Below are 18,966 nucleotides of genomic sequence, written 5' to 3' on the forward strand. Positions count from 1 at the left end.
ACAGCATCAAACGGAACAGTGTTGACAACCTCTTGCATTTTTCAGCGAAGAACTTTAACCAGCACAACAAGGCCGGTCAACATATAATAGTGGCTTTATGCAGCATATCCTGCCACAAAAATATTTCGTTATATGCTCAAAGGGAAGCAGTTTACTTTGATTACCAAACACAAACCACTGATGTTTGCTTTTCATCAGAAGCCAGACAAGACATCAATACAACTGCTATGCGCCTTAGAGTAGATCAGCCAATTTACAATGCACGTTATCCACATGCAGCGTAAGTTGAATATTCCAGCGAACACTCTCTCTCATAACATATGGCTCACAGTTGCAATAGACTATTCTAGTGTTACCTTTTCTTATCTTATCCTCATTAGCTATTGAAACAACATCGCTTTGTAATGTAATTTTAATTTTCACCAAAAGCACATTCAACACATCGCGGAAAAAATACACGTCTTTCGTATCAAGACAAGAGAGAGAGAGACATCCATTAGTTCTTAAAAACAAAAAAAACTACGCAAAAGTAAAAAAAAAGAACAAAATTATTTATAAAATCGGTCGCTGGCGCAGCGTTCTTCTGTGTGCGCGATCGTAAATTATAACTTTGCGGAAGTCAAAGTACCATTACAATGCCTCCTCTACTGACACGCTCCGCAAGCGAGCATGGCAGTCTAGAAAATTTACATAGATACATACATATATGAGAAAATAAGAAATTTACATATTACAAAAAATATTTCTGAGCACAATGCTCTTTGCACATCAGTCTTTGTATACAGTCTTTTTGGTGTGTATCTTCTTTAGGAGTCGTAACATTAATGTCTTTGAATTGCAGCGTATTATCGTTGCTTAGCACAGCGTTTGAATTCAGTTCACATGATTCGTGTTTACAATGGAATTAATTCGAACAATAAAGGTTTCTATTATATTGCTCCAATGTCTTTAAACGTAGTATCGGATTCTGAGTGTGTGTGTACTGCCTGGATCTCTTGCGTGTGACTTGAAGAAAATCCAAAGTTTGTTCAATGTGTCAACACGAAATTGTGATCTCCAGCAGTCGAATTTTGGTGGCGTCTACCGGGGTATAAATGGTCAATGAGGGCACAGGAAACACCTCACTGCCTACGACAGGTGATGAGCTTGTCTTTTACACCAACCTGAAGACCTGCCGGCTTCCACAACACCACACACTTCAAAGCATATTGACACTACGTAAATATTGCTTGACCAGTGTATCCATCCACATATCCATCCATTGTGGATGGATATGTGTGTGTGTGCGCGAGTGTATATCCGTCCTTTTTTCCCCCTAAGGTAAGTCTTTCCGCTCCCGGGATTGGAATGACTCCTTACCCTCTCCCTTAAAACCCACATCCTTTCGTCTTTTCCCTCTCCTTCCCTCTTTCCTGATGAGGCAACAGTTTGTTGCGAAAGCTTGAATTTTGTGTGTATGTTTGTGTGTCTGTCAACCTGCCAGCACTTTCATTTGGTAAGTCACATCGTCTTTGTTTTTAGATATATATTTCCTACGTGGAATGTTTCCCTCACACTCATTATCAAAATGCGACAAACAATGCATGAGACAGTACAGTAATGCATTTTCAGCTTAGAGTGATGTAAACACCTATAACAAAGGAAACAGCACTTAACAGATCAAAGAAAAATAAGCAATCAATTCAAACCAGACGAACCACGTGAAAAGGGAAGGTATCCGTATGAATACGGACAGAGCACCTGACGCATACCTACCTGGTAAAGCTTAACTGCTAAGCTTATGACCCGAATCAAACTACTGTAGCTGTATCATTATTCATTCGACCTAAATTGTCTCTCATATTACAATGGACCAACATTGTTTCGATTTGGAGGTGCGGCCTAAAACTTTCCTCTCCCCTTGAATTTCGAGTCTCAAATTTCAGGTGCGGCTTAGATTTGGGAAATTTTTTTTCTCTTGATTTTGAGTCTCATTTTTCAGGTGTGGCTTAGATTTGAGTGTGGCTTGGATCCGAGTAAATACGGTAGATGTTTGTTTGACAAAGCACTGCTTGCCAGAGGAATACCATCACTTGGTATGTCGAAGCTCCACCTAGAACATTTATACCACCTAATCAACAATTCAAGCACATCCATTTAGACATAATCGGACCGTTGTCACCACCTGAAGGATTCACATACTGTCTCACAGCCATCAACTGCTTTCCGCTTGGCCTTCTCTGGGAATAACATAACTGTTAAAACAGAGGCAACCAAGTTCTTTCAAGGATAGATTGCCCATTTAGGTGTGCCTCTTCAGGTCACAACAGATCAGGGCTGCAAATTTGAGTCTTATTTGTTTAAAGTACTTGCCACTGTTAGACACTAAGCATATCCATACTACAGCTTACCATCTTGCAGCTGACATGTGGAAAGACTGCACCAGCAACTGAAGGCAGCAATAAGATGTCATGATTTGCCTCATTGGACAGAAGCATTATCCAACGGGCTTCTCGGCCTCTAAGCATCCATTTAAAAAAACCTCAAGGCTGCAGTAGCTGATCTTGTGTATTGCCAAACAAAATGACTACAATGTGAATTCCTTGAGAATACACCTAATGACTATGTTGATGCATCGGACTTTGTCTCCAAGCTACGGGCAGAAATCCAGAAACTCTGCTCTGCTGCATCAAGGGGCCAACTCAGTCATAATATTTCATTTTCAAGGACCGAGCAACATGTCACCCAGTCTTTATCAGCACAGTACGGTATGCAAACCACTCCAACCCCTATACAACAGACCTTACACAGTCCTGGACAGGGAAGACAAGATGAACAAGGTTGACATTTGGGATATTTCCACCACAGTCTCTATGGACACTTAAAACCTACATTTTGTAGCTCTCACCCATTGGCACAGGCAACTTAGATGCTACACCTACTCTGAATACTGCACCCTCATTTACCAGTAACCAACCAGACACGAACCAGTCACAACAATCAATGAACGACAGCTACTACTGCGGACATGATTCTTCCACAACACGCAACAAATGGCAGTTCACAAAATAACGCACCCAGCTACATGAAGCAATGATCATGTGAGCGGGATGCCACATTTGCATCAATACCCAATATCACTGACACTAGTGCGCGAGTGATGTAGTGATCAGGTGTTTCAGAGAAGATCATAGTGACAGCACATTGTTCGAAGTATTTATGTACAGTGATATGTGTTTGCTCTTTGGGCTCATAGTAGTTAGTTACTCCTTGGTCTTAAATAATAAACGTGGTATCCTATCTAGATACATCACTTTATCAGTACTATTGTCCTTGTACATCACAAGCACACAACATTATTACAAATGATTATCAGCTGGTACTCTTCCACCGTCATTTTCATTATGGCTCTCTTCACGTTCTTAGCATTTCCACTACAATTTCTGTCAATATCTAGCCTATAATTAACTTATATTATTCCTAAAATTACGTTGTTGCAATGAACCCTCACCCACAGCTATTAACAAAAAGGCCGAATGTCCTTGTTCAACATTCAGTGTAGGCTTTTGTAGCGTACTATCAAAGAACTTTATAGTTTCTACAGTAGAGCTGGTACAAGGGGCAAAGGGAGAGACTGAAACTGGACAGTAAAGAAAGAATCAGTGACCTCTGTGAGTACTGTTCCTGGAAAATTTATCATTTAAATAATGAACAAATCTGTATCTTTTTTTACTTGTTTAACATAAACATGTGGATTGCATTATTGCACATGTTCAATTTTTTGTTACCTCAACATATCCTTCAGGAAATAAATGCACAAAAATATAATTGGTGTGAATATGTTTGCTAAGGAAGAAAGTGGGATCATTTGGCAAAAATATTAATACGAATATACTGTCTGCATTGTTATCTGATGTTGCTGCAGTCTTTTCCAAGGATATTCTGTAGAAATGTTGCACATTTAACCTTGTTATGTGAGAAGGGTACAACAAGGAAAATTAAAGTCTTAATGAACACTTTTGTTGATCATGATTTAAAAAATTGTATTTAAAAATGTGAATGAAAATGTGGGTATCCATTACCATCATTCAAACATCTACAGATTTATGCATAATCCGGAGACAGTCTGCACATAAATAAATCACAAATCAACACTTTGTCACAGCAAACCGGAAATGCTAGTGTGATTTCAGACATTCCGCATTCATTGACGTGCATGTTAGCAAGATACTTTTAAGCGTAGAAATAATGGAATGAACAGTGAGCTAGTTCCCACTTTCTCAATACTGAAGCAAGTAGCTAGTTTCCTCCTGTTTACAGCTAGTTTCGTACCTAGCACAACAAACGTCTCTCCTCAAACAGGAAAAATTGTTTTGCACATTTTTGAGAAATTTGCTCCCTGTGTACATTTGTTAAGTGCTTAGAGTGATGACAAAGTTCACATTACTATGAAATCTCAGCTGCCCCTGTGTAATAATGATAACACAATGTTCAAGATATTACATCTACTACACATTCTGATCTACTTGAAGTTATTAAAAAATTTTCTACATTAACTGTTTTAATTAAAAATACTTATAGCTCAACAGCTACAGAAGCCATACTGACCTGAAGGGAGTACACTCTGTTTGTATGCCCCTGCAACGTGTGCAGACATTCTTCACGTTCAGGATTCCACACTTTCACCATATAATCGTATGCTCCACTGACTACCAACCGCCCATCATATTGCACACAGCGAACAGCCGCCAAATGTCCTACCAGAACATGGAGGCACTCACCGGAGTCAATGTTCCACACACGTAGTGTTGCATCCCGTGAACCACTGACGACCCTACAAAACACACAAATAATATTACTTCAATTACTTTTAATATGAGCTTGCAAGCTAGGGATGTGTGCCCCTTCTATGAAGTTTATACATTTTACATGGGACTTTGAAGAAAATAAGACCCAAAACAAAAACAGTATGACAAGTACAAAAAGCAGTGCCTATGTTATTAACAAGTACAATGCAATGTTCCTTCCAACACACATGACAAGTACTTATAAACAAATAAGCAGTGAAGTTAGTTGCAAAAAGTCACTTACAAGAGCCTGGAACGAGAGCCTTTAATTATGTCCTTGTTAGGGTTAAGATAACACACTAAGATGTTCATGCTGTGTAGCTGTTAGTATCCAGAAGGCAACAACCTCAGTGGATATTTATGAAGATTGGCTAGGCCTCTCACCAACCCACATCACAGAACTGCTACAGCTCTAAGTACACTTAAGTGCATTACAAAAAGAGTGACTGCAAAATGACAATATTCACATGAGGTGCCACCTAGCATGTGTTCAGCATGTAAACTTGTTGTGTTGATCTCAGGCTCCCAGATTTAGAAACAGCTGGACGTAGGTTTGGACTGCTGTGAGCACAGCTATGATTAGGTTTAGGACTATTCATGTGGCTCACCAAACTCTTTGGGTCCTTGGGTCCTGGTAGGATGATGTACCATGGGTTGGTAGTCTTAGACCTTAATACCACTGAGTTCATGGGACATTGGTTGTTTACCTGGCTCATCAGACTATTGGGCGTTTTAGACAGAGTGAACTATAACAATGGTCTTAAGCCATGAGGCATATAGATCTTGCCACAACAATTTTGCCTAAACAGACAATGTAGATCTTGAGAACCCAAGAAGGACTTCAGTCACAAAGGGTGCAGGTTGAACACAGGAAGAACGTAGATAGCAGTTGTAAATTGTCGTAGCTGTGTTGGGAAAGTACCAGAGCTCCAAGCGCTAATAGAAAGCACTGATGCTCAAATCGTTATAGGCACTGAAAACTGGCTAAAGCCAGATATAAGGTCAGTCAAAATTTTTGCGAAGAACCTAACTGTGTTCCGAAAGGATAGGCTAAACACGGTTGGCGGTGGTGTGTTTGTTGCTGTTAGAAGTAGTTTAACTTGTCACGAAATTGAAGTAGATACTTCCTGTGAGTTAGTATGGGCAGAAATCATTGTTGGCAACAGGAATAAAATAATAATTTGATCCTTTTACCGACCTCCCAATTCAGATGATACAGTTGCTGAAAGGTTCAGAGAAAACGTAAGTTTGATTTCAAACACGTACCCTCGATATGTTGGCAGAAATACATGTTTAATTCCGGAGGTATGCATAAAATATCATCTGAAATTGTGCTAAACGCATTCTCTGAAAATTATTTTGAGCAGTCAGTTCATGAGCCCACACGAATAGTAAATGGTTGTGAAAACACACTTGCTTGACCTCTTAGCAGTAAATAGTCCCGAGTTAATAATGATCATCAAAACCGATTCAGGTATTAGTGAATACAAGGTTGTCATAGCGAGATTGAATATTGTAATCCCCAAATCCTCGAAAAATAAGCAAAAAATATACCTATTCAAAAAAGCAGATAAAAATTCACTCGACGCCTTCCTAAGAGACAATCTCCACTCATTCCAAATTAATAATATAAATGTAGACCACATGTGGTTTACATTCAAAGAAATGGTATGGGCAGCAATTGAGAGACTTACACTAAATAAATTAACAAATGATGGAGCTGATCCTCCTCTGTACACAAAACGGATTAGAACACTGTTGCAGAAACAACAAAACAAACATACCAAATTTAAACAGACACAAAATCCCCAAGATTGGCAATCTTTTACAGAAGCTTGAAATTTAGTGTGGACTTCAATGCGAGATGCTTATAACTGTTTCCACAACGAAACTATGTCGCCAAACCTAGCACAAAATCCAAAGAGATTCTGGTCATACGTGAAGTATGTTAGCGGCAAGAAACACTCAATGCCTTCTATGCGCGATAGCAATGGAGATACTATCGAAGACAGTGCTTCCAAAGCACAATTACTAAACACAGCCTTCCAAAATGCCTTCACAAAAGAAGACGAAGTAAATATTCCAGAATTCAAATCGATAACAGCTGCCAACATGAGTAACGTAGAAGCAAATATCCTCGGAGTAGTGAAGCAACTTAAATCACTCAATAAAAGCAAGTCTTCTGGCCCAGACTGTATACCAATTAGCTTCCTTTCAGAGTATGCTGATGCATTAGCTCCATACTTATCATATACATCCGTTCGCTAGACGAATGATCCAGACCCAAAGACTGGAAAGTTGCACAGGTCATAATACCAATATTCAAGAAAGGTAGTAGGAGTAATTCACTAAGTTACAGGCCCATATTGCTAACGTCAATTTGCAATAGGATTTTGGAACATATATTGTGAAACTTCCTGGCGGGCACTTGCCCGCGAAAGGCAAAGGTCCCGAGTTAGAGTCTCGGTCCGGCACACAGTTTTAATCTGCCAGGAAGTTTCATATGAGCACACACACTGCTGTAGAGTGAAAATTTCATTCTAGAAACAACCCCCAGGCTGTGGCTAAGCCGTGTCTCCGCAATATCCTTTCTTTCAGGAGTGCTAGTTCTGAAAGGTTCGCAGGAGAGCTTCTGTAAAGTTTGGAAGGTAGGAGACGAGGTACCTGCAGAATTAAAGCTGTGAGGACGGTGCGTGAGTCGTGCTTGGTAGCTCAGTGGGTAGAGCACTTGCCCGCGAAAGGCAAAGGTCCCGAGTTCGAGTCTCGGTCCGGCACACAGTTTTAATCTGCCAGGAAGTTTTATATCAGCCCACACTCCACTGTAGAGTGCAACTGTCATTCTAGAAACATATATTGTGTTCGGACATAATGAATTACCTCGAAGAAAACTGTCTATTGACACACAGTCAACATAGGTTTAGAAAACATCGTTCCTGTGAAACACAACTATCTCTTTATCCACATAAAGTGTTGAAAACTATTGACAAGGGATTTCAGATTGATTCTGTATTTCTGGAAGGCTTTTGACACTGTACCACAAAAGCGGCTCATAGTGAAATTGCGTGCTTATGGAATATCGTCTCAGTTATGTGACTGGATTTGTGATTTCCTGTCAGAGAGGTCACAGTTCATAGTAATTGACGTAAAGTCATCGAGTAAAACAGAAGTGATTTCTGGTGTTCCCCAAGGTAGTGTTATAGTCCCTTTGCTGTTCCTTATCTATATAAGTGATTCGGGAGACAATCTGAGCAGCCATCTTCGGTTGTTTGCAGATGACACTGTCATTTATTGATTAATAAAGTCATCAGAAGATCAAAACAAACTACAAAACGATTTGGAGAAGATATCTGGATGGTGCGAAAAGGGGCATTTGACCCTAAATACCGAAAAGTGTGAGGTCATCCACGAGTGCTAAAAGGAACTCAAACTTCTGTTACACGATAAATCAGCCTAATCTAAAAGCCGTAAATTCCACTAAATACCTACGTATTACAATTACGAACAACTTAAATTGGAAGGAACACACAGAAAATGTTGTGGGGAAGGCTAACCAAAGACTGCGTTTTATTGGCAGGACACTTGGAAAATGTAACAGACCTACTAAGGAGACTGCCTACACTATGCTTGTCTGTCCTCTTTTAGAATACTGCTGCACGGTGTGGGATGCTTACCAGATAGGACTGACGGAGTACATCTAAAAAGTTCAAAAAAAGGCAGCATGTTTCGTATTATTGCAAAATATGGGAAAGAGTGTCACAGAAATGATACAGGATTTGGGCTTAACATCATTAAAAGGAAGACTTTTTCGTTGAGACAGAATCTTATCAAGAAATTCCAATCACCAACTTTCGCCTCCGAATGCAAAAATATTTTGTTGACACTGACCTACATAGGGAGGAATGATCACCATGATAAAATAAGGGAAATCGGAGCTTGTACAGAAAGATATGGTTGTTCATTCTTTCCGCGTGCTATACGAGATTGGAATAATAGAGAATGGTGAAGGTGGTTCGCTGAACCCTCTGCTAGGCACTTAAATGGGATTTACAGAGTATTCACGTAGATGTAGAACTGCTTTTACTACTCTGAACTTAGGGGCGATGAATTCCACAACCTTAGGACCTAGCATAAGGTACCCGAGTTAAATAATGTCAAATGGGATAGAGCAAGATTATCGAAAAGGTAATAAAAAGAAGACACACAACACAAACGAGGCATATGTTTTATTAGAGAACAATGTGTGTGTGTGGGGCGGGGAGGGGGGGATTAAGTTATGGGTTTCATTGTAACATGGAAACTTTTTTGCATATCCTGAAGGAATAACAAACAGAATTACAAGACCTTTTTTTCTAAATTAAAAGATATTCCATGGAAATTATTCAACTGTATGCATCAATGTGCTCACTTTGGATGGTAAGGGGAAAAAAAGGGGGGGCAAAGTTGGGGGGAAGGGGGGTGACAAAGTTGACATTTGTTTGTTGTAGAATCTTAGAACATATTCTGAGCTGAAACTAATAAGCTATCTTGCACAGAATGATATCCCCAATGTCAACCATCATGAATTCGAAAAACATCGATTATGTGAAACCCAACTCGTACTTTTCTCACATGATGTACCGAAAACTTTGGATCAAGGCAACCAGGTAGATGCACGATTTCTTGATTTCCAAAAAGCATTTGACTCAGTACTACAACTACACTTACTATCAAAAGCACAACCGTATGGGTCATCAAGTGAAATCTGAGGAGTTTTTGGTAGGGAGGACACAGCATGTTATCTTGGATGGAGAGTCATTGTCAGATGCAGAACTAGCTTCAGGTGTACCCCAGGGAAGTAAGTTGGGATCCTTTCCGTTCATGCTGTATACTAATGACCTTGCAAACAACATTAATAGTAAAATCAGGCTTTTTGCAAATGATGCAGTTATCTATAATGAAGTACAATCTGAAAGAAGCTGCATAAATATTCACTCAGATTTTGATAAGATTTCAACGTGGCGCAGAGATTGGCAACTCGCACTAAACATTCAGAAATGTAAAATTTTGCTCATCACAAAATGAAAAAATGTAATAGCCAAAGACTATAACATAAATGTAGTATCCTAAGACTATAATATAGATGAGTCACTGCTGGAATTTGCCAACTCATACAAATACATAAGTGTAACACTTTGCAGGGGTACGAAATGGAGTGATCACATGGGGTCAGCATTGGAAAATCTGGCCCAACGGGGGGGAAGGAGGAGGGGAGGGGGGTGTACACATATACACTGAAGAGCCAAAGAAAACTGGTACACCTGCCTAATATCTTGTAGATGCCCCACAAGCAAACAGAAGTGCCACAACATGATATCGCATTCCTGGAGCCACTCTAAATTATGGACATATGGGATGTTGCATTGTCCTGCTGAAATTGCCCAAGTCCATCGGAATGCACAATGGATATAAATGGATGTATGATTTGCAGTGCCGGTGTTATTCTAATGACAATGCAATGCGGTGACTACAGCTAGTACCAAACATATCAGATGAATTCGCAATTGCGAATATTGACAACAATCAGCTGTAGAATACAATGTCTGATCTCTGTGGGAATACACGTAATGGATGTGTGAGTGTAGATTGTAGACGCATGGTTGACAACATATGGAGGTTTGGGTCTGGACGTACATCGTGCACGGATAGCTAAGTGGTAAGGTGACCACTCGCGATTAGCGAGAAATCCGGATTCGAGTCCCAGTCCAGCACCAATTTTCAATGTCATCATTCCATTCTACAGTGGATGGTAGTCATTATTCGCAGTTGTAAATTCATCTGATATGAATGGATGTAGGTGATCAGACAGGATGCTTAGCTAGTGTCACCTGTCAGAGTCATATCTAGATGTATCAGGGGTCCATATCACTCCAACTGCACACGGCCCACACCATTACATAGCCTACACCAGTTTGAACAGTCCCCTGCTGACATGATGATGACGATGACGACGTTGATGATGACTGGTTTGTGTGGCGCTCAACTGGGCGGGCATCAGCACCCGGACGAAGTCCTAATTTTTTTACACAGTCCGATTTTTTTCACAGTCCAATCTCTCCACTTGTCACAAATGATGATGATGATGATGATGATGACAACACAAACACCCATTTCCTGGGCAGAGAAAATCTCCAATCTATCCAGGAATCAAACCCGAGACACCGTGATCCAGAGACAGCAACGCTAACCACCAGACCTTGAGCTGCAGACTCCCTGCTGACATGCAGGTCCATGGATTCATGAGGTGGTCTCCATACCCATACACGTCCACTTCCATCCGCTCAATACAATCTGAAATGAGACTCTTCCCACCAGCCAACTTGTTTCCAGTCATCAACAGTCCTATGTCAGTGTTGAAGGGCCCAGGCGAAGCGTTAAGCTTTGTGTCGTGCAGTCTTTGGCTACGAAAGCCTATATTGGTCATGTTCTGCTGAATGGTATGCACGCTGACACTTATAGATGGCCCAGCATTGAAATCTGCAGCAATTTGTGGAAGGGTTGCACTTCTGTCACACTGAACAGTTCTTGGCAGTCGTTGTCGGTCCTGTTCTTGCAGGATCTTTTTCCAGCTGCAGCGATGTCAGAGATCTGATGTTTTACTGGATTTCTGATATTCACAGCACACTCTTGAAATGGTCGTACAGGAAAAGCCCCACCTCATCAATACCATGGAGATGCTGTGTCTCACTGCTCGTGCCGACTGTATCACCACATTCAAATTTGCTCACATCTTGGTAACCTGCCACTGTAGCAGCAGTAATAGCAGCAGTAACTGATCTAACAGCTGTGCCAGACAATTGTTGTCTTATATAGGCATTGCTGACCGCACAGCGCTGTTCTCTGCCTGTTTACATATCTCTGTATATAATACGCATGCCTACACCAGATTCTTTCGTGCTTCTGTGTATTATATTTGTGCTACATCTGTATATAATATGCATGCCTACACCAGATTCTTTCGTGCTTCTGTGTATTATATTTGTGCTACAGCTCCATTGGAATGAGGACCTGTCTAGGGTGGTGTTGGTGAGAGGAAAAAAGGTGTTGGAGTGGGGTACGTGAGGGGTGGAGGGAAAGACAGCAGATAGCTGGGTGGGAGAGTTCGCAAAGTAACACAAAAGGAATGTGGCACTGGTGTGTAAAGTGTAGCAATGATTATATATAAGATCAAATCCTTTTTTATTCCACTGGCCTGCTCATTTTACAACCATTAGTTTGCAGTTTATTTGTTTGTTTAATTCTTTAAGGAGAGGAGGAAAGAAATAAATGCTAATATAACTGCAGTTTCTGGAATCACTTTTTGTGATTATGTTTTGCGAACTGTCAACCTGTGGAAACACACTTAAGAAACTACTCACTTTTTTCCATGTAAATGCATACACCGCACAGTAGATGTGTGCCCATAAAGTGTATGAATGCACTGACCAGTCTCGGCATTCCACACTTTCAATGTCCGATCAGTGCTTCCACTAATTATTGTAGTACCCGACATTTGTGAAGACCACACTCCTCCTGTGTGGCCCACAAGGGTACGCAGGCACTGCAACAGAAAGAGAGATTTATAACCTTAAACTGGCTGATGAAATCTTTAAACTTCAATAATTTTTTTGGCACAGTTACAGTCTTGGACACCAAATTCCTGCAGCAAATAACTTCATAATGTGTGTACATAAATGAAGAGTTGAATTTTTGAAATATATTTGCATTAAAAAATGGTAAACTCAAATGTTGTCAAAGAAACTCCCTTTTGAGAGACAAAAAGCCTACAAGTATGCTGAAAGTTCATCTGACTGGTAGATATACACACAAAAATTACTGTGATTCATTCTTAAGTTACGAAACATTTCTTTTCATCATAAAGGAAAATGGTGATTGCACTCCACTATCAGTCCCCATTGATTTCAAAGCCACAACTTCCCACTTTCCTGAAGGTCCACTCAGTACAACTATTTTCAGTATCTTCCAGGTTTAAAATAGAGCAACTCTATGTAGCATAATATAACATGCCAAGATAAAAATAAATAAATAAATTACACAAAACCACAGTGAACCTCTATGGCAAACCAGAATAACTTTGTGCCTTAACAATCTTGTTTGAGTGGTCTTTAGCCCGATGATTGCATTGATACAGCTCAGCATACAAATCTATCTCACGCAAGTTTCTTATATAAGTAACTACTGATGGGTTGAGTGGGGCCAGGAGAAGGGAATGGGAGAGAAGGTGTTGGTGTGAAGGAATGAGGATAGTGTGTCTCGAACCTGAGTCTAGACCATGAAGATATCAATGAAGCTGAAGCAGACTAACAGTTTGGAAATTTGGGAGGTTAGGAGTGTTTCCTCTAGATGGTTCATAAACAGGTTAGGAGGGAGGGTTCCATGCAGGTGCCTTCAGCTGTGCCAGAGATTTGTTAGAATACTTCCTCTTCAGAGGAGGAATGGTTGTGTCTCAGGATAAAGTTAGATGTAGGAGTAATAACATAGGGGGTTTGGAGTCTGAAGGACCTGGGAAAGGTAGTGTTTAATTGTGGCAAGACCCTGGGTATGAGGAATGTTCGTGCACAGCTATGAGAGAGTGCCCATTCATCATCCAAAACCACCCAGGACTGGAACAACTGAAACACATCCTTCATCATGTCCTCCAATGAGGGACATCCTACCAAAATTCCTTCCCACCCCTCCTACAGTGTATTCTGTCGCCCACCCCACTGCCACAACATGCTACTCCACTCCTATGCTACTTGCAATCCCAACCCCTTGCCATATCCCTGTGGAAGACCCAGTTCTGAGAAGTGGCCAATCCATTCAACACGCACTTCCTATTCCAGCACTGTCACAGGCTTATCTTACCCCATCAAAGGGCGAGGCACCTGTGAAAGCACCAATGTCGTATACCAGCTCTGCTACAATCAAAGCACAGTGATTTTTTTTATATTGGTATGACTAATAACCAGCAGTCCACCAGGATGAAAGACCATCACCAAACTGTGGCCAAGAGCAAAGTGAACCACCATGTGCCACAACATGCAACTAAACATTACATGCTTGATTTCAATGTCTGCCTCATTACTCTGGCCATCTATATTATCCCCTCCACCACCAGCTTTACAGATATGTGCAAATGGAGTTATTCTTATAACATATTCTCCACTCCCAAAATTATCCCGGTCTCAACCTATGATAACGTACTGTCCCTGTAACTTCCACACAACACTTTCCGGCCCCTGGTGCCTCTATCCTATCGTGTCCTCTCTTTTCATGTCCCATGCCCACACTGTGTGCTATCATCTGCTAATGCAGTCGCCTGTCCCTTCCCTTCCCTGCTCCTCTCCTTTTTCACTCTCCTCTTCTCCCCACACACTCCACCTCTTCACACTGCACCAGGCAGTCTCTCCAGGCCACGATCCAGTCCCTGCACATCTCATGAGACAGCATTACTCTCTTCCACAACATGTACACTGCTATCCTTCCTCCTTTCCAGCCCCACGACAGATTGCTATTTACATGACAATCTTATTTCGGTCAGAACTGCTGGTGGTAGTGGCCTTGTGTATTGTGTGTGTGTGTGTGTGTGTGTGTGTGTGTGTGTACACACACACACACACACACACACACACACACACACACACACACACACAGAGTGTGAGAGAGAGAGAGAGAGAGAGAGAGAGAGAGAGAGAGAGAGAGAGAGGAGGGGGGGGGGGGGGTAGAGCATTACTGTATACCTGTGGGGTAGAGGGGGGAGTGAGGAAGGTAGTTAGTTTGTTTTTTTGTTTTAGGACACAAAAAACAACTGGGTCATACATGCCCAAGTCAAAACTATAGAACACGAATACAGAGAGGAGGGAAACAACTATATGTCAGTCCCAATGGACAGAATAGGAGACATCTAAAAACAGGCACGTGGAAAACGGACTATAAATAAATGCATAAAAACGCCATACAAAAATGGAGGTCCAAAACTATAGATTTAATGGCCTTTGCCATAGTGCTTCGGTTAATAAAAAGTAAAATGCGGTAGACAGCCCGTGCGTCATTCGATAAAACAGCTGATAAATCAGACGGCAAACCCAAGCTAGAATGTAAATTGTTAAAAAAGGGCATTCCAGCAGGAAGCGGCAGACAGTTAAAATTTGGGCACAATGCGTACGAAGCGGCAGGGTAGTGCCACTGAGCAAATGACGACAGCTAAAAAGGCACTGCCCAATATGCAGCCGAGTTAAAATAATCTCCTCCCGGCGGGAGGGCTGAGAGGTTGTCACCCAAGGCACCGGGAGAGGCTTAATAAGACAAAGCTTATTCTCATGAAGGGAGGACCATTGGTGATGCCAAAGGGACACCACCTCCTGAAAGATGGCAACACACAGATCATTGGACGGAATACAGGTACTCATTGGTTGAGGTACGAGGACTGCAGCCATGGCAGCAGCATCAGCAGCCTCATTTCCTGGCAAACCGACATGACCAGGGACCCACAGAAACATTTCATTGGCTCCACCAAGAGTGAGTAAGTGAATTTTCCTGGACCCACTGCACTAAGGGATGAGCAGTGTACAGCGTACATAGTCTTGAGGGCAATGAGTGAGTCTGAGCAGAGGACACAATTGGAAAGGCTGTGTCACCTGATACAAGGCGAAGAGCTCGGCAGTAAATACTGAGAAATGTGCCAGAAGCTAATATCAAAAGACACAGGTGCCAATGATGAAGGCACACCCAACCCCACAGTCAGTCCAAGAGCCATCAGCGTACACAAAGGTACTATTGCAAAGTTCCATGCGAAGGTCATGACACTGAAAGCGATATACCAAGGCTGGAGTAGTGTCCTCTGGAACCAAATGAAGGACAACGTTGACATGGGCCGCTTCACGGAGCCAAGGTGGTGAAGGGTTCACACCCACTGGAAAGGTTGCTGGTAGCGTGAAGTTAAGCTGCCATAGCAAGTGGCGAAAGCAGACTCCAGGAGGTAACAGAAGAGGGATGAGCCCCAAGGAAGGTAGGTAGAGGAGAAAGGAGAGGAATAGAGTGTGGGATGGGTGAAAGGAGAGCAGCATATTGCAGGGTAGTAGACTGTTATATGGCAAAAGGAGATGAGGAAATTATAGGATGGAGATGTGATGTGATGAAAGGAGAGGTAGAGGGAGGGAGGGAGGGAGAGAGAGAGAGAGAGAGAGAGAGAGAGAGAGAGAGAGAGAGAGAGAGAGAGAGAGAGAGAGAGAGAGAGATGGGTGGGTTGAATGCTTAAAGGCACCAAACAATGTCACCAGTTGCTCTTATCTGCAACAGATAAGTCAACAAGACTAACAACATAGAAGGGCTTAGTGCACAAAACCCAAGGAAAGAAAATGCCAAAGTCTACCGAAGATCAACATAGTCTAGAAAAAGGAACAATGAAGAAGAGAAATGGGGGAGGGAGAAAGAAATATGGGTGAGCATCCATTGAGCAGCTAGAGGCACCCAAAGGCAGAAAGTGTGATGGGGACATAACCCCACCACTTACCACACACACACCCCAACAATACCCAGAAATGACAAGCAACAAGGACAAGACAAGAGAAGCACAGGAAAACAGAGGTAGAATACTAAACTGAACAGAACAAAAGAGAAGGGAGAAGATGAGCAAGAGAGTGGGCAAGGCGAGGGCTGGGACAGACCACCAAGCCCAGACAACCGATGCCCATTTTGGGCTGAGGAGCTAACAGATTCCTGCCTACACCTCAATTGGCCAACAAGACTGAGGTGCCCTCCCTTAGAGAGAATGGTAAAAATCCAATTCATGAAAAAGCATAAAGCCAAGTCAGCCACTGAGATATCGTAGGTTAGCACCAGGGGAAGCAAGTCGGGAAGAATAAAGTGTCTGTCACACGGCGGATAGATTAGGGCAGCCCAGCAAAATGTGGATTACTGTGAAACAGGCACTACAATAGCAGTGGGGCAGTCCCTACAACAGAGGAGATGACCATGAGTCAGCCAAGTATGGCCAATTCAGAGCTGGGAGAGGATGATGGCCTTGCTGTGCTGGTACTGCGAACGGCTGAAAGCAAGAGGAAACTACAGCCGTAATTTTTCCCGAGGGCATGCAGCTTTACTGTATGGTGAAATAATGAGGAGGTATTGAATAGAATTGGAGAGAAGAGAAATTTGTGGCACAACTTGACTAGAAGAGGGGATCGGTCGGTAGGGCATATTCTGAGGCATCAAAGGATCACCAATTTGGTATTGGAGGGCAGCATGTAGGGTAAAAATCGAAGAGGGAGACCAAGAGATGAATATACCAAACAGATCCAGAAGGATGTAGGTTGCAGTAGGTACTGGGAGATGAAGGAGCTTGCACAGGATAGAGTAGCATGGAGCGCTGCATCAAACCAGTCTCTGGACTGAAGACCACAACAACAACAGCCACTGATAAGTATTGAAGCATTTGGCTGTGCACCCAATCCTGTCCAGGAGCCATGTCGGGACACAGAGCAAAGGCGCAGATGAATTTCCACTCACTAAATGTTGTGTTATATGGCTCCAGGTGGTGGGGAATGAAAGATAAAGGAAATCATTCCAAATGGTTGAGAAGATGGAATGCAAGCAGATAAAAGACCAACACTTAGGCCTGGCAAAATGGTCAGCAATATGGTCTAGGCTGATAGCGAGGGCAACACCATTCAAGGAACCTCCTGACACACCTCTAAGAGGATGAGGGCATAAAATGCGCCAGATCTTTGCCCATAACTGCAAAAAAAAAAAAGGGAGTATGTGGCCCTATGGCAGCAGCAAATAGTTCCCAACTAATATGTTTCTGGAATTTAAGAAAAAAAACAGGCTCGGGCACAAATCCGTCTAAATCCTGGAAGCAGTCGAGAGACGGATGCCGTATGCAGAGTTGGAGGGCACGAAGGCAGTCTTTCATAGCCTCGGTGATTTTGAGGGTCCACCCAGGCAGTCTTCTCCAGGGAAAACCCTAGGAAGAAGGAATTGTTGAAGCAGCTGTTGAAAGTATGGCATCGGTCAAACTCTGTATGAACTCATCAATGCTGTCATGCAGTGGAGCGGGTGGGATGGCAGCCAAGAAAAAGGCATCCCAATCAGCATTAGTAAAGGCCCATCTGGGAGAGCATCGAGGTGACTGATGCTGCAGAAAAGGTAAGACAATTGGTAAATGATCGCTATCATCATGAACTCCCAACAGAATGGAGGGGAGGAATCCAGGGCTGCAACAGAAAGAGCAATGCCTGAGATGGTCTTCAACAATCCTGCCCCAGCCAGTGGTCACAGTACAACCCTACAGCGGGTTATGGGCATTAAAACCTCCAAGATGAAGAAAGAGGTGAGGGAGCAGTTAGAGGGCAAGAACAGCAGAAAGCATAGGAGGCCAGTCTGGGGGGAGATAAAGATTGAATACCATTATTGCATAGTCTAAATCGATTTGAACAACCACTTCTAGTGCAGTATGCAGAGTAACAATGGAAGTAACAATTTCCATGTGCAACAATTTCACCAGAGGCTCGCAATGGGCCGACCCAGTTCCAGCAGAAGGCTTGGCAAATGAATATCCACAAATGAGATTCCTGCAGTACAACACAAGTTACAGAGTAGAGAGAAACAAGAGACTGCAATTCCAAAAGGTGATGCTACTGACTATTACAGTTCCACTGGAAGAGAATAGTAGAAGAGGCTGGATGGATGTTGAATGGGCCACAGTTGGTCATTGTGCAAAGTCAGTGTCTGTCTGCAGTAAGGATGGAATGACATCCATGAATGTAAAATTGGACCCTGATTAAGAAGGAGGGTCTGACACCCCCTGGGATGTTGTGGGTGCCACGTCCTGAGACTTGTGCAACTTTTTCTTCTCCTTCAGACTGCAAGAGGAAGTGTCATCAGGAAAAGACCAAGTTGCAGCAGTATCATAATCTGAAAGACAATGAGTGGCCTTGAGGCCCACACAGCATGGGTTCTGCATCCGACTCAAAGCGACAGTCTGCTTCTTGTGAAGACGCCAGGGATGGAGTTCATAGAGGGAGCCCCACCTCCACTGGGTGCCAGAGAAGAGCTTTTCTTCTCCAGCCAACGAGAAGGAGCAGTTCTGTGAGGGGAAGGAACAGGAACTGCTGGGGAGGAG

At 42.5% G+C, this 18,966-nt stretch overlaps 1 protein-coding gene across 1 annotated transcript in view; it reads right to left on the reverse strand.

Annotated features, from left to right (window-relative positions):
• LOC124612765 (F-box/WD repeat-containing protein 7) overlaps positions 1-18,966 on the reverse strand; it is a 139,768-nt gene that overhangs the window by 41,709 nt on the left and 79,093 nt on the right. The window contains exons 8-9 of the mRNA XM_047141159.1: positions 12,221-12,402; positions 4,588-4,813 (exon numbers count right to left, since the gene is read on the reverse strand). Coding sequence (XP_046997115.1) covers positions 4,588-4,813; positions 12,221-12,402 — 408 coding nt within the window. The remainder of the gene's footprint in view (positions 1-4,587; positions 4,814-12,220; positions 12,403-18,966) is intronic.

This window comes from Schistocerca americana, chromosome 4 (assembly GCF_021461395.2).
Source record: "Schistocerca americana isolate TAMUIC-IGC-003095 chromosome 4, iqSchAmer2.1, whole genome shotgun sequence".
In the NCBI taxonomy this organism is placed as follows: Eukaryota; Metazoa; Arthropoda; class Insecta; order Orthoptera; family Acrididae; genus Schistocerca; species Schistocerca americana.